The following is a 15,504-nucleotide window of genomic DNA, read 5'->3' on the forward strand; positions in this document are numbered from 1 at the left end:
GGCCTCCCTCAGCAAATCTCTGGAAAACTGCCAGGCGGCAAGGCCTGGAGCTCAGGCGGGAAATGGTGGAGGAGTTCAGAATGGGTCCAGTAGTGGTACCAGCCTCAGAGCAGAGTCGCCTCCAGACTGGTGTCAGGCAACTATCCTGCCCTTGCTGGTGGCCGGGAAATCCACACCCTCTCCCGGCATCAAGGCTGAGGCTGCTGCTGTTGCACGGGGTGCTGGGAGGATGAAATGGATCAACATGTGAAGAGATCTGGACTGCAGGAAGCACCCAGTAAGTGTTTCTAGAATAATTATTGTGTTATTTAGATTGAACCCACATGAGTGAGCATCAAGTAAGTGCTGGCGTTGGGAATGCTGGGTCAACAAGGCTGGCATGCCCTCACCTCCCAATGGGCAGGGGCACAGGTACACAAACAGCAGACATGGAAGTGCAGGGCTGGAGGTAAACCCACAGCACCTAACCTGACCTGGGGATGGGTGGGTCAGGGAAGGCTTCCTGGAGGAGGAGGTGCTGCTGCCCATAGAGGAGCTGAAGGATGAGTAGAAAGAAATGAATCAACTATATAGAGGTAAAGCCCTCCCAGTTGAGAGAGCCACCGCGAGGGTTCAGCTAAAGGCAAGAATGTGGGCTGAGTGAGGTGAAGGGAGCAGGCAGGCCTGGTGAATGAGTGAGTGAAGTAATAAATGAGGAGTCCAAAGAGAGGAGGGCAAGGTGGAAAAACCAACTTTACCTTCAATAGTGAGCTCTCTCTGGTAGCAGGGAAGGGTAGACACAGAGACATATGCCCCCACACACAGATTCCTACTTCAATACCTCTACCTTAAGCTTAGCAGGCTAACGTGTGGCACATCAGGCTCAGAAAGGGTCAGTGGGACCGGGTCACTGCCCCTCTGCCCTGGGAGGGGGCGGCCTGGATTTCCCTGGACCCAGGGCCAAGCTGCCCAGCTGCTGACTCAGGCCCCAATAGCCAGCTCAGCATTCCTGTCCGCCCCACTGCATGGGGCTATTGAAACTCTTTGTACAGGGGTAGGCCACTGACCACGCCCCCAACCAGAGCCTTTGGCAGGGCTGTGGGCTCTGCTGTGAGGGGGCCAGTCTGAGAGCCCTGTGGCCACCAGGTGCTGCTCTGGGGGTATCTAGGACCAGAAACAACCCTAGGTAAGCTGGCCAGGCATCAGAGAGGGGATCCCAGTGGGAGGGAATTGCCCTGACCCTCAGAACTGGAGGCCCCAGGGTGGTGACCCTGCTCACGGTCCCCGGCTTGAGAATGGGGGGTGTCCATCCCTCTGCGTGCACAGTGTGTAGGTGGGGGTGCTGCAGAGGCTCTCTGGTTGTCCTGCCTGCCCCATCGCACATTTCTCTAATGAGAGGTGGTTTCCCATTAGAGCTGGTCTCTCACAGGGTGTGGGCTGGGTCCCCTATCACTCAGGGAGTGGGGTTGATTGGGGGCCTTCCCCATCAGACCCAGAGCTCCCCAAGCCCAGCATCCATCTCCTCCTTAGTGCTTCACATCTGCAGGAATTACATCTGGTGCCCAGCCTCAGTCTCCACTGCTGGGCCCCAGCTGAGACAACGCTACTCTGGATAAAGCGCCCCTACCTCACATCCTCCTCCCCTCCTGGCCTTTGCCCCAAGCTGGGGCCTGGCCCCCCATCCCTGGCTGTGTGGGCTTTTCCAGGAATGGGGGAGAGCCAGGTGCCATGAAGCCAGTGCCATTTGTCACCCTTTGGTGGGTGCTGCTTCTGGTGTCTGGGCTTGGGGCCACCAGGAAGGGATCCTCAGAAGAGGCCTCCTTCTACTACGGAACCTTCCCACCTGGTATGTCCATTCCTCTGTTGGTCTGTCTGTCTGTCTGTCAGCTTGTCCACTTTGGCTGGTTTGCCAAAGGGTTTGGTATTTTAGCTTCCTGACAAGTAGAATGTGGAAAATAACTCTATGTAGTGTTCTCAAGTAAAAGAAGTTCCTAACAGATTTGTTTAGAGTTACTATACAGATAGCATGCTTTAAGAGCTACATCGTGAAAGAAAGTTTTTAATGCATTCTGTCTCCCCCCACCTACCCACCCATTCCCTCCCCTAGAGATGGGGAGGGGCTGCCCTGCAGCTGGGAGCACAACCCCTTGTCCCAAGCTGGACAGGGAGTGGGAGCCCCCTGAGTCCAGCCTGGGGTCTCTACTTGCAGGATTCTCCTGGGGTGTGGGCAGCTCCGCCTTCCAGACGGAGGGCGCCTGGGACCAGGATGGGAAGGGGCCCAGCATCTGGGATGCCTTCACGCACAGCGGGAAGGGGAAAGTGCTTGGGGAGGAGACGGCAGATGTGGCCTGTAATGGCTACTACAGGGCCCAGGTGAGTGAAGGGTGTGCGTGTGTGTGGGTGCTGGAGCACGCAGCTAGCTGAGAGGTGGGAAGGGACATACTGAGGGAGCCCATGTGACAATATCAACCCAGGGCTCTGCTAAACACTCCCCACCAAAGGGGATGGGGCGAGTGGGGACTGGGGACTGGGTGTGTGGGCAGGATGTAGGAAGGCAGATGTAGGAGGAAAGGAAAGAAGGGCCCCACCTGAGTCAGGACCTTGGTACCCAAGTGAGGGGTAGCCTAAGGGCAGATGTTATGGCCTAGGACCCATAGGCCACAGTGGCCTGAATCCCTGATCCCTGCATGTGAATCAGCCCCTGTGGAGGGAGTGGGACCAGCTCATCCTCAATCCCTCTGCTCAGCACCCACTCCTCTTCTCTGGATTGACTTTTTTGGGGGAACTCATCACCCAAGTTCATTAGGAATATCCTATGGCCCTCTCAAAGCACCCCATATCCTGCCATTTATTTGACTTTATCCCCAGGAGGAAGCAGGGGCAGGTGGTATGTATCACACATATTGTATAGATAAGGAAGCAGCTGCTTCCTCGCCTACTAGGAGTCTGGACATGAGTAAGCCTTGGCCTGGGTCTCCTCAGTGTAGCCCCCTACCTGCCCACCCCAGGGCCCCAGGCAACCCTGCCCTGCCTCCCGCCCTGTCTGCACAGGAGGACATCATTCTGCTGAGGGAGCTGCACGTGAACCACTACCGATTCTCCCTGTCTTGGCCCAGGCTCCTACCCACTGGTGTCCGAGGTAAGCTAGGCAGCCCCTTCCCAGCCCAAGCGTGGCCCCTTTAGGCCATGGAGAGGGGGAGTCTTGGGGAGGGAGACCACGGACACGGTTTCTTCTGGCAGCAGCTTTCACAGCTGCAGGTAGCTGGGCTCCCAGGAGTCTATACCACCCCTTTGAGGTTCAGGTGCTGGTGGTCTGAGGTACCTTCAGCCCTACGAATGCTGCATTTCAGAAGGCCAAGGCCACGGTCCCTTCTTGTCAAGCCCCCTTTTATCTCTCCTTCAGGTGACCAGGTGAACGAGAAGGGAATCAAATTCTACAGCGACTTCATCGATGCCCTTCTGAAGAGCAACATCACCCCCATTGTGACCTTGCACCACTGGGATCTCCCGCAGGTGGGGGCTGTGCAGGCTCAGAGGCCCCAGGGAGCTCAGCTCGGCAGCAGGGAGCCTGATCTGGGACCTAGGGACGCCAAGGTGGGGCAAAGCCTGGGGTCCAGACAAAAAGATGGGAAGGAGTGAAGAAGAAATCTCTCCGACTCACCCGTGGCTGGGAGGTCGCTGGTTTAACTGATGTTTGTAGTAAGTGATTAACTGTGGATTTTGAGGTTTTCCAGAACATTTGTTCTGAAAACAACAAATCAAACTATAAAGAAAAAAACATCTTTTTGAGTAAGATCTGATGACATGCTATAATGAACAAGTTTGTTTAGCCTTTTTCCCCAGTTTGTTTGAGCCAGCGCCATATGTGCTCACATATGAGCCCCAACCCCTCCCCAAGCAGTTTCCATGAAGTCTGAACATTCTTACGAACATCACTGTTAGACATCACTATTCATTCAACAGGGCCACACAGAGATCACAGCCCAGCCAGGGGAGGAGCCATGTATGTGACCCTGTGACACAGGGTGGTGGGAAGTCAGAGGATAGAGACATGGCCTCAGGGAGGTGCTGGGAGAAGAATGAGTCTCAGTGCTTTGCAAAGCTGGGGCATTAAGTGGGAGGAGGGGTGTTCTGGCTAGAGAGGCATGGCAAGGAGCAGGGAGCAACTGGGCAAGTGATTCGGTTAGAATTTGAGGAGCAGGCTGGAGGGGGCAGGATAGAGATGGGAGGGGCAACTTGCAAGGCCTCAACTGCCGAGCTGAGGTGACTGGGTTTGTTCTGTGGGAAGGGAAGTCTCTAAGCTGGGGCTGGGAGCACAGAGCAGCCTTTAGGCAGATGAACTGGAAACCATCCCCCAGCTTCGTCCTTGGTTGGTTGCCTTCACTTACCTACCCTTTAGCATCCCCTCAAGCCCACCAAGGAGAGCTGGTAGGCAATATTGATGGCATGCCGAACCCTGGGAAAGCCTGCCCTCGTGCGCAGATCCTCTGGCTGGGAGACAGCCCTCTGCTGAAGGAAGCGGAGCCCTCTCTCATAACAGGCTCCTCTGAGGTTCTGACAGCGGCACGGCCCTCAGAATCCCAAACAGAGCTTTCATGCCCAGGACCTAGTTCTTCAGAATTTATATTTAAGATTATTTCCCCATGACCGGGCTTCCTTCCCTTGGCAAATTTTCTTAAATATTCACTCTATCAAGTTCCTTTGAAGCATGAATCGCAAACCTTCCCTGCTCCCAAGGTACATAACACAGTTCGTCTCCATATTTACGTTTCATGGTCCATCACTGCCATCATCTCCAAGTCTTAAATGCTCAACACCCTGCATTGTTGCTGCCCTCTCCTCCGAACATCCCCTGTAGCTGTAATCGCCGCTTCTCCCACACACTTGGCCAATCAGCTCAAGTCTTTTCTGAAGACAGACCCTTGGGGCACCAGCTCCTCTCTGCACCCCTCTGTTCGCAGCTGCTCCAGGTCAAGTATGGTGGGTGGCAGAACGCGAGCATGACCAACTACTTCAGTGATTATGCCAACCTGTGCTTCGAGGCCTTTGGGGACCGGGTGAAGTACTGGGTCACTTTCAGTGATCCGCGGGTAAGCAGGGCCCCTCTCCAGGTGAGAAAACCCACTTCCCAGGCCAGAGCGTTCCCTGCCACTTCTCACAGGCCCCACCAGTCCCCACTTGCCATCCCTGTAGACAATGGCAGAAAAAGGCTATGAGACGGGCCACCACGCACCAGGCCTGAAGCTCCACGGCACAGGCTTGTACAAGGCGGCACACCACATCATTAAGGTGAGGTGGGTCTTTGTGGGAGGGAAGTCTGGGTTCAGGGTGGAGGGACAAGCCCCAGTGTCAGCTCTGCATGCCCAGGGGTCCGAGCCTGAGCTCAGTCCTCTATGGCCCCACCTCAGAGCCAGCACCTTCCATAGCACTTTCTCACTGTCCACTTTCCTTCCATGAGGACTAACCGGAGTGTCCTGTCACCCAGTGCTCTGCGGGACACTGAGGCTGGGATGGTGTATACTGGCTGCTCGCTTGGGCTTACCATCCAGCCAAGGGATGGAGTGCATGCATGGGAAAATTTGTACCCTGTAGGTCTAAACTGTCTTGTGTGGAGGGATGAGAGGAATGGGGGAATGACAGTGAACTAGAGGCTAAAAACTTCAATGAATGAGCAGAAGTAACTGGAGGACAGTTGGTGAAGGACAGTAGTAAGTTAAGAGTACTACTCTGATAGCATGGATTTCAAAAGGCCTAGGGTTTTGTTTTTTTCTTAAATATATTTTTATTAATTTCAGAGAGGAAGGGAGAGGGAAAGAGATATAGAAAAATCAATGATGCGAGAGAATCATCAATCAGCTGCCTCCTGCATGCCCCACACTGGGGGTCCAGTCCACAACCCGGGCACATGCCCCAACCGGGAATCAAACCATGACCTCCTGGTTCATAGGTCGATGCTCAACCACTGAGCCACGCTGGCCTGACAAGACCTAGGGTTTTTGAAGGAGGTAGGAGAGATGGTTTAGAAGCAGCAATAAAGAGCAACTGTGAATATTTAAAGGGCAAAGCTCTGGAGACATTAGTGGGTCACTGAGAGGGAATATAGAAAGAAGGTAGGCTAGCACATTTTGAATCCTATTTCTCAAGATTGTTCCAGGTGCTTGGTATTTTCCTAGCTTCCTGAGCTCAGTAGGGGAAAATTACTGCCTATTACTCCAGTGGACAACCAGGAACATGAGAAGCTTTAGCAAAAACCTTAGAAATAAAGACACATAGTGGTGGTTTATGTGTTTATGCCAGATTTAGACCAAGTTTCCTGTATCGTACAAAGAAAATAAGTGCCTCTGGAGGTCAGAGGATGGGAGACTATGGATTGGGATAATCAAGGCTAGACTCATGAAAATGATGGGACTCCACCTGGATCTCGAGTTAGGAAGGAAAGGGAGGAGAGAAATGGGTGGGTCAGGCCCCTCTGATGAAGTCCTTCCTCTTTTAGGCCCATGCCCAAGCCTGGCATTCTTACAACAGCACATGGCGCAGCCGGCAGCAAGGTGAGCTGCACCGCCACACGTGCTGAGAACCAAGTGCCCGGAGGAGGGATGGTCATTCCTGACTGCCACCCTTCTTTCTTTTCCTTTAAGGGCTGGTGGGGATGTCATTAAACTGCGACTGGGGGGAACCAGTGGACACTAATAATCCCAAGGACATAGAAGCTGCCGAGAGATATCTACAGTTCTGCCTGGGCTGGTTTGCCAACCCCATTTATGCTGGTGACTACCCCCAAGCCATGAAGGAGCGTATCGGTGAGCCAAGACCCATTTTAAAACTGCAGATGCCACAGCGACAGTACTGAACTCAGGTGAAATGAGCAAAAGGCAGGGGGGCAGAGCACCCTGGGCTTGGGTGAGGCCCTCAAGAACGGAGAACTGGTTATTTGAATTCGGGCAGTGTGTGTGTGTATGGGAGGGGACACCCAAACAAATCCCAAGTTCAAAACCCGGGAGAAGAATGTAGCAGTTCTCGGGGCTGCTCTCTTTTGTGTTCTGCTGTTCTGCCTTTTCCTCCCCATTCCACTCCGTTTTAACTGCAGTGAAGTAGGAGAGAGAAATCAAAGACACAGTCATGGGCGGTGTCAGTTCTATTGCCAGTTCTTTCTGTCACTTGAGAAACACTTTCCAAGCTCTGGTTTCCAGTGTCAGAGAGGAGAATAAAGATAGGTACAGCGCACATGGTCTTATCAGTTTGGATGCTTTTAAGTGCCACATAACAGAAAACTCCAACTCAAGTCACTTGGAAAGTAGGGAATTTATCACCACCTGAGTCTAGAGAAGGATGATCCAGGGCTAGGTTAAGCCTGCCCTCAGGGACGTCTTTGAGGACTCAGCTCATTCCACCTTTCCCCTCGGCGCCACCTACTACTCCCTGTGCCACAGACGACTGCAGCAGCTCCAGGCATCACATCTCTACACGTCAACACGCAGGGGCAGAAAAAAGGAAATAGCTCTGTCATATCTGTTTTAAGAACAAGAATCTTCTCAGGAAACAGCTTCCACCCAAAGCTGCCCTCACTTCGTGCCTTAAAGGACAGGACCACATGCCTTGGAGTGCCCTAGGCCACCAGAGGTAGGACCTCAGAGGCTGGGGAGGGACCATAAAGGACATGACGCCTGAGAAGAGGGCAAGGAAGACAGGCCTGGGACTACAGGGCAGGCCCCCGCAGCGTCTGGCCATAGGAATGTAAATGTATTATCTCTGTGTGATTTAGAGGTATCAGCCCACACTCCACTACAAAAAAGAGACAAGGATGGCTTTGAAATAGGTTACAATCTCTCATAACAAGGCTATCCTGGATGTTTAAGGACTGCCAACATGTCAAAACTTTCCCTTTCTAAACACCATTCATCAGACTCATCTGATTCCAACTCTGCCACTAACCAGTGAGTGACTGGACAAGGTGCTTCGCTTCTCTGGATGTCAGTTTTATCATATGAGATGAAGGATCAGACAAAATAGTCTCTAAAAATTACCTCTTGGCAGTAACAGTTCTGTGACACGCCTGTACACATACACACAAAAGCTTGGGAATGATTTCTTCAAGATGCACAAGGAAAAACGCTCATGACCACAGTGCCCATGTTCCTGCGGCACATCCATCATTCACAGGCGCACTCACTCTCTCGTGACCCCGAGGGCATCGCAGGAGCCACACAGGATTGCACCGAAAGCCAAATTGATTATTTGTCATAGAGCAGTTTTCTTGGGCTTAAGGCCAATCATCCCAGACCCTACCAACTCCACCTTTGTGATAAGTAGAACTGGGCTGAAGTTTTCCTTTATACAATGTGGAAAGAAGGGTCCTATGAGCAGTTAATATTTTCTTTAGTAGTGAAAGCATCTGTTTGAAATCTTATTCACAAATTACTTCCAGGCTTCTCAAGCACCTTTTTATTCACAATAAACATATGAACAAAAGTAATTCTATACCAGTGCTGACCAATAGAACTTTTGGTGATGACAGAAATGTTATGAATAATGTATATATATTTACACACAGATATATGATATATACAGATACACATTATACACACACAGACACACACACACACATATAATGTATATCTATGCTATCCAATGACAGCCTATAGCCATTTGTCTACTAAAATTAAAAATTCAGTCCTTCAGTGTGACTGAATTAAAGATGCAGTCACAACCTGGTCAGTGTTGCTCAGTAGCGCGTCGGCCTGTGCACCAAAGGGTTGCAGATTCAATTCCCAGTCCAGGGCATGTACTTGGGTTACAGGTTCAATCCCAGCCCCAGTCAGGGCCCACGGGGGAGGCAACCAATCCATGTGTCTCTCTCACATGGATGTTTCTTTCTTTCTCTCCCCCTCTCCCTCCCTTCCACTCTCTCTTAAAAAGAAGAAAAATCAATGTATGTGTCCTGACCAGAGATCGAACCCACAATTTTGGCATATCGGGACAATGTTCTAACCAACTGAGCTACCCGGCCAGGGTGTTTCAAATTTTTCCAAGTACAAGATAGTACAAAGTGCAAAGTCAAGCTTCTGTCCCTCCCCCTTCCCATCACTCCCATCCTCCCCAGAAGGAAGCACACTTCCAGGCATGGATTGTACGTGTGAGCAAAAGCTCTAGGCCACCTACTATAAATAAGCATTTCAGTGTATATAACTGTAGCTAAAAGTCTTATCCCACATTTAGTTATTTTGCTGCCCTTCTCTGCTAGGTGGTACTTGCTATCATAGGCAATGCTCTGCATCTTTGTTTCACTTAAACATGTATCTGGGCATTCTTTCCATATTGGTATACAAAGTACTGCCTCATTCATTCTAATGGCTGCAGCTGTACTGATAGATACCCTATCGTTTATTTAACCATTCTCTCCTGATAGACATTTAGATTGTTTCTAACCTTTTGCTACTCAATCACAATGAAGATCCATGTACATACATCTTTTTACAAGTGTGAATAAAATGTAGGATAAACAGATTTGTAATTGATCAGTGAAAGGACATATACCTTTATAATTTTGAAATCTATGACAAAATTTCCAGCCCTGGCCAGGTAGCTCAGTTGATTAGAACGCTGTCCCGATATGCCAAGGTTGTGGGTTCCATACCCAGTTAGGACACATATAAGAAGAGACCAAAATGCATAAATAAGTGGAACAACAAACCAATGTATCTCTTTCTCTCTCAAAAAAAAAAATCAATTAAAAAATTTCTAACACAGAAATGAACCAGCTTACCCTACAGCAATGCATGAACGTGACCATATGCCCCCACCTCCCACTGGCCTTCCTGTTCCTTTCCCAGGGGCAATTAAAATTACCAATTTTTGATGTAAGGCATAATATAGGAATCCAACACTACTATTTTCCAGATGGCTACACACTTGTCAACATACCACTTACTGAATAATCTATGAAAGTATTACTTTTAAGCAATACAAACTTAAATTTTTGGATCGTATTCAAATGTCAAAAATTCCAGTTTGAAAAGCTAAGGTTACATTTTCCATACAAATGAATCCCAAAGCCCAAGATCTGGATAAAAGGTTTTATGTCAACATGCCAGTATCATCATGGTACATAAAAACGATTGTGGGAATCATTGTTAATTTCTTTCTCTCTCAATAGGAAGAAAGAGTGCAGAGCAAGGCCTGGATGTGTCGAGGTTACCTGTGTTCTCACTCCAGGAAAAGAGCTACATTAAAGGCACATCTGATTTCTTAGGATTAGGTCATTTTACGACCCGGTACATCACAGAAAGGAGCTACCCCTCCCGCCTGGGGCCCAGCTACCAGAACGATCGTGACTTAGTAGAACTGGTTGACCCAAACTGGCCTGATCTGGGATCTCAGTGGCTACATTCTGTGCCATGGGGATTTAGGAGGCTCCTCAACTTTGCTCAGGTGATTATAACATTAAGCTATTTACTGGTAAAAGGCATTTTTTACCTGAATTCATGGTCTTAGAGCTTAAGCACAGGTGCTTACATTTAAAATTAACAACACAAAACAAATGCAGTTACTCATACTTCAGAGGCTAATATAGACCTTACAGACTAATGCCTACTATAAATAAGCATTTCAATGTATATAACTGTAGCTAAAAGTCTTATCCCACATTTAGTTATTTTGCTGCCCTTCTCACCTGAAATGGAATATGTGGAAAGAACAAGATGTGGATATATTCTTTCTACAATGATGATGATTTATTGAGAAACAAATTCTTTCATATGAACTTGCCTCCTGCCTGCATTCATCTCTAAACAAACGTGCGAACTGGCATTTACTAAACACTAAACACACTCAAGTAAAATATGGCAGGCTTGAATATGTGTGTCAATAGGTACCTCAGACTCAGAAACCCACCTGTAAGTTGGATTTTTAAAGATATTTGTTACTATGACTCACTTTCAGACTCAATATGGTGATCCTCCCATATATGTGATGGAAAATGGAGCATCGCAAAAATTACACTGTACTCAATTATGTGACAAGTGGAGAATTAAATACCTTAAAGGATATATAAATGAAATGTTAAAAGGTGAGATACAAACCAAGACTGTCTTCACATATTTTTCTATTTAACTTGAACAAAATTTGATAATACACATGATTGACTAAAACTTGTTTCTAAATCTCATAAATGAAAAGATCTAAGATTATCTTCATATTATTTTTCCAAGTAAATGTAATACATTAAATATGGAATAAAATGTCTTTGCAGCTATAAAAGATGGTGCTAACATAAAAGGGTATACTTCCTGGTCTCTGTTGGATCAGTTTGAATGGGAGAAAGGATATTCAAATAGATATGGATTCTACTATGTCGAATTTAACAACAGAAATAAGCCTCGGTATCCAAAAGCTTCAGTTCAATATTACAAGAAGATTGTCACTGCCAATGGCTTTCCCAATCCAAGAGAGGTAGGACTAACCCGTGTTACTCATTCTGGATTTTAGAAGACCTGGGCAGCTGGGCACACGGAGTGTGGCAAGCATCTCTCTCCCCTTTCCTCCATGAAAGAGGACAGGGGTATGTGGGAGCATGGCCTTTCGTCTCTGACCCTACCTCACACAACCTCTTTGCTCATTTGCTTAGAACAGGGTAAAGCACACATTAAAATCAATCCTAACATGCAGAACATTAAGGGCAGACTATGATAATGTAGGAGTCCTGTTTGCTTTAGGTTGTATTCGTCAATAAAGACTTTGAGTTAAATGTTCTTCTAAATGTTATATCCTAATGTAAATAAATATTGGGAATTCTTTAAGAGACATAAAAAGTCAAGTAAGTCAAATGTTCATTTCTTTTCCCACCAAATGGCAGTCATACAGATGCAATGGTTCCAAAATGAGATTAAAAATAATTAAATGTAATAATCCTTTAAAACATACCAAACATTTTCAATAACATATAATTTTTTCTATCAGTTCTTTATGTTGCTGTACCTAATGACAGGGAATAGAAAATGCAATTTAGAATGTCTTAATAAAAGTAATTTTTACAAATTTCACTTAGTTACTAACATTCTTTTAGGGTGACCCCAGTGAGACGTAGAAGCAGTGACTGATAGCTATCAGGCATTCTCTAGTTTTGCATTGCTAGGAAAGCACTAGATCCGTGGTCGGCAAACCACGGCTCGCGAGCCACATACGGCTCTTTGGCCCCTTGAGTGTGGCTCTTCCACAAAATACCATGGCCTGGGTGAGTCTATTTTGAAGAAGTGGCATTAGAAGAAGTTTAAGTTTTAAAAATTTGGCTCTCAAAAGAAATTTCAATCATTGTACTGTTGATATTTGGCTCTGTTGACTAATGAGTTTGCCGACCACTGCACTAGGTTATAAGCTCCTTAAGAATAATGACTGCGCTTTGACCCCCTCACAATGACACACATAGGTATTTAATTAATGTTAACTAATTTAATCTACAAGCAGATTAAAAACGACATTAATTACCAAGAGGCTTTTTATTAGGTGGAAAGTTGGTACTTCAAAGCCTTGGAAACTTGTTCTATCAACAATCAGATGCTTGCTGCAGGTAAGTATATTTGCACTCTTCCCTTTGAGAATTAAACTACATAATTATATAGATAATGACATTACCAAAATCTCAAAATGTGGACCTACCCTATGTCAATCTTCCAAACCACATAATTAAAAAATAATTTATTTTGAGACAATTACAAATGTCTATTTTATAAGCATTTTAAATCATATTTTAAAAACTTACCAGAAAGAGAAATCTATCCACTTTATTCTTATTCTCCCTGAATCATATTGTAAACTTATAAGTCTATAAGTTTTGTTATAGTAGGCTTTGTGAAAAGGGGAAAATTCAACCATTATACCAAATGAAATAAAGTAAAAGAACACTATTTTATTCACTCATTCAGAAAGTAATTGTTAAGTACTCACTTTTAGGAAGGGGGTGTTTTAACCTCTGGGGATACAGCAATGAACAAAACAAGGTCCCATACCTCATAAAAAGCTTTTTTTCTTTTTTGTCTTTATGTTTTTATTGACTTCAGAGAGAGGAAGGGAGATAGAAACATCAATGAGAAAGAATCATTGATCAGCTGCCTCCTGCATGCCTCCTACTGGGAAACGAGCCTGCAACCCAGGAATGTGCCCTCACAGGGAATTGAACTGTGACCTCTTGGTTCATGGGTTGACACTCAACCACTGAACCACACTGGCTAGGCAGAAGGCATCATTTCTTATGCAATGGGATTTTAAAAGCTCAGAGAGGTAGAATAATAAGAAATGCCAACACATATAATTTGTTTCTTTGAATTTTGTCATTTCTTTACAAGGGCAGAGAAATACACTTTCTGGTTTTTAAATATATATATATTTTTATTTTTATTGATTTTAGAGAGGAAGGAAGAAGAGAGAGATAAAAACATTAATGATGAGAGAAAATCATTGGCCGGCTGCCTCCTGCACACCCCACCCTGGGGATTGAGCCAACTCGGGCATGTGCCCTCACCGGGAATTGAACCGTGACCTCCTGGTTCATAGGTCGATGCTCAACCACTGATCCACACTAGCCAGGCTAAAGATGTGTTTTAATGAACACATCTTTAATGTGGTATCAGAGGTGGAAAGTGCTAGACCAAACCCTACCAATTCAGCTATTTTTGTAGGCCAATATACCACTGTGCCCATCCCCCTTTCCACGTCTAAATAACCAGGCAATATTAAGGATGCATATTCCATTAAACTAAAATAAACTTTTATCATGTACTGACATGATGGAGAATTTGTTGAGCTTATAAGCTCTTTAAGAGCAGGGCCTGTGCCTTATTCACCTTGGTACAAAACCTAAAGGCAGGTATTGTATCAATGTCCACTACTATATTCACATACATGAAATATGCTTAACATTTAACTCTTCAGGAGTAACTATGTTAACTATGTCGCAATAAAGAAACTCCTATACCTTTTAAGTATACAGTAACATCTTTGAAAGGCTGGAAATGTTTCCTAAGGATTTTTCTTTCACCAATTCCCCCAGTGAAAATTATAAAACCATGGGATATAGTTACTAATATTCTGAGATTAATTATGGTCTGCACAAGGATTAATACACACTTAAGACTTTTTTACAATACCTATGGAAGAATCAAATTTAGGCATTCTTTATCCTGTTTTCTGAAATATTTTCCAAATACCTCACATAATCTTTTATAACATTTAATTCTTTAATAGTGAGAATAATTAGAAAGTGTGATGCCATTTTCCAAGTTTTTCCAGTACAGCTAAAGCTTTCAGGATGAAACTATACTTGCTAAAATAATCACATTCCCATTTGTGGTGGTGTTCCATTTCAGAGCCTTTGCTAAGTCATATGCAGATGGTGACGGAGATCGTGGTACCCACAGTCTGCACCCTCTGTGTACTAATCGCTGCAGTTCTCCTAATGTTCCTCCTGCGGAGCCAGAGCTGAGACAGGTTACTCATTTTGCTGCTTCATCTTTCAGGAATCTTCTGGCTCTTCCTCCATTTTCTGCTTCAAAAATTTACATTATCTCTATTTCAGGCTCTATAGTAATTTTTTCCTTTTTGCTTTTTTGGGCTTATGCTGGGATTTAAGAATTAAAAAACAAAAAATAAGCATTTAATAAATAAAATAAAAATCACCTGTCATCTTACCCTTCTCAAAATTAAAGTTAGTATTTTGCTGTCTAATATGCACCTATTTTCTTTTTTTGCAACCTATTTTCATTTTGCAAAAAGGAATCACAGTGTACAAACTGTTTTATAACTTGATTTTATTTTTAAAGCCTGTCCAGAAACATAACTTTAATGTAGAAATGAATGCCATCTAAGCACTGTCTTACACATGATGGATAGTCAATCATCTATAGATAACAATCCTTTCAGTTTATAAATCCTATAAGAGGCAACCAGGGAAAAGCTTAGGTGGGTACCAAGCAAATGAGCACATACACTTTCCTAATTTCAATATCTCAAAGAAATATAATTAATTTATATATCTTTTCTTTAACTAGTTATTTTGCTTTTTAAAATTAGGATTCATTTTATTCTTAACTATACTAAAATTAATCTCCATTTATCTGAGGACAAAACATGGCTTAAGAAGGCATAATATCAGGCATTTCACTCATTACCTGATTACTCATTATTTAATGTTGTTTCTGAAACACAAAAACAGTAAGATAGTAGGAATGCTATTCCATTCATTCTTTTTTTTAGAATTTATTGTTTAAGGTATTACAAACAGTAGTACATATGTCTCCTTTTTTTCCCCCCATTGATCCCTGCCCCCATTAATTCTTTTGGTTGGTTAATACTCTCTCAAATTAAACATTTTTTAAATTGCGTTTAGTCTTACAATTGGGCTGGGATAAAACTGCTTTTAACAATCTTTGTTTTCAATGTCAAACTGATGTATCTGTCCAGTGTTTTTCTCTTCCATTAATATTTTTGAAATCAAACTCTCTTTCTACTCTACATCCAGCTTTAAGGTACAACAAT

At 45.1% G+C, this 15,504-nt stretch overlaps 2 protein-coding genes across 4 annotated transcripts in view; one reads left to right on the plus strand and one right to left on the minus strand.

Annotated features, from left to right (window-relative positions):
* Positions 1-1,695: 1,695 nt before the first annotated feature.
* LCTL (lactase like) lies at positions 1,696-14,452 on the plus strand (the record flags this gene model as incomplete). Of its 3 annotated transcripts, XM_080663848.1 has the most annotated exons (13): positions 1,696-1,825; positions 2,189-2,352; positions 3,031-3,118; positions 3,383-3,492; positions 4,941-5,069; positions 5,173-5,268; positions 6,473-6,527; positions 6,618-6,779; positions 10,133-10,407; positions 10,918-11,044; positions 11,228-11,427; positions 12,478-12,541; positions 14,337-14,452. In XM_080663848.1, the coding sequence occupies 13 exons, from the start codon at positions 1,708-1,710 to the stop codon at positions 14,450-14,452; spliced, it is 1,704 nt and encodes a 567-aa protein (XP_080519974.1). The 3 variants fall into 3 exon arrangements, with proteins under 3 accessions (XP_080519974.1, XP_080519975.1, XP_080519976.1); XM_080663849.1 differs by lacking the exons at positions 1,696-1,825; positions 2,189-2,352; positions 3,031-3,118; ... (1 more) ...; positions 11,228-11,427; positions 12,478-12,541 and having other exon boundaries at positions 4,980-5,069; XM_080663850.1 differs by lacking the exons at positions 1,696-1,825; positions 2,189-2,352; positions 3,031-3,118; ... (2 more) ...; positions 11,228-11,427; positions 12,478-12,541 and having other exon boundaries at positions 4,980-5,069.
* The window catches only part of ZWILCH (zwilch kinetochore protein), a 41,649-nt gene continuing 40,337 nt past the window's right edge, over positions 14,193-15,504 (minus strand). Inside the window, exon 19 of the mRNA XM_080663845.1 lies at positions 14,193-14,587. The gene's annotated coding sequence lies outside the window, so the exon portion shown is untranslated. The remainder of the gene's footprint in view (positions 14,588-15,504) is intronic.

The sequence above is a fragment of the Plecotus auritus genome (genome assembly GCF_963455305.1).
Source record: "Plecotus auritus genome assembly, chromosome: 1".
Classification (NCBI taxonomy): Eukaryota; Metazoa; Chordata; class Mammalia; order Chiroptera; family Vespertilionidae; genus Plecotus; species Plecotus auritus.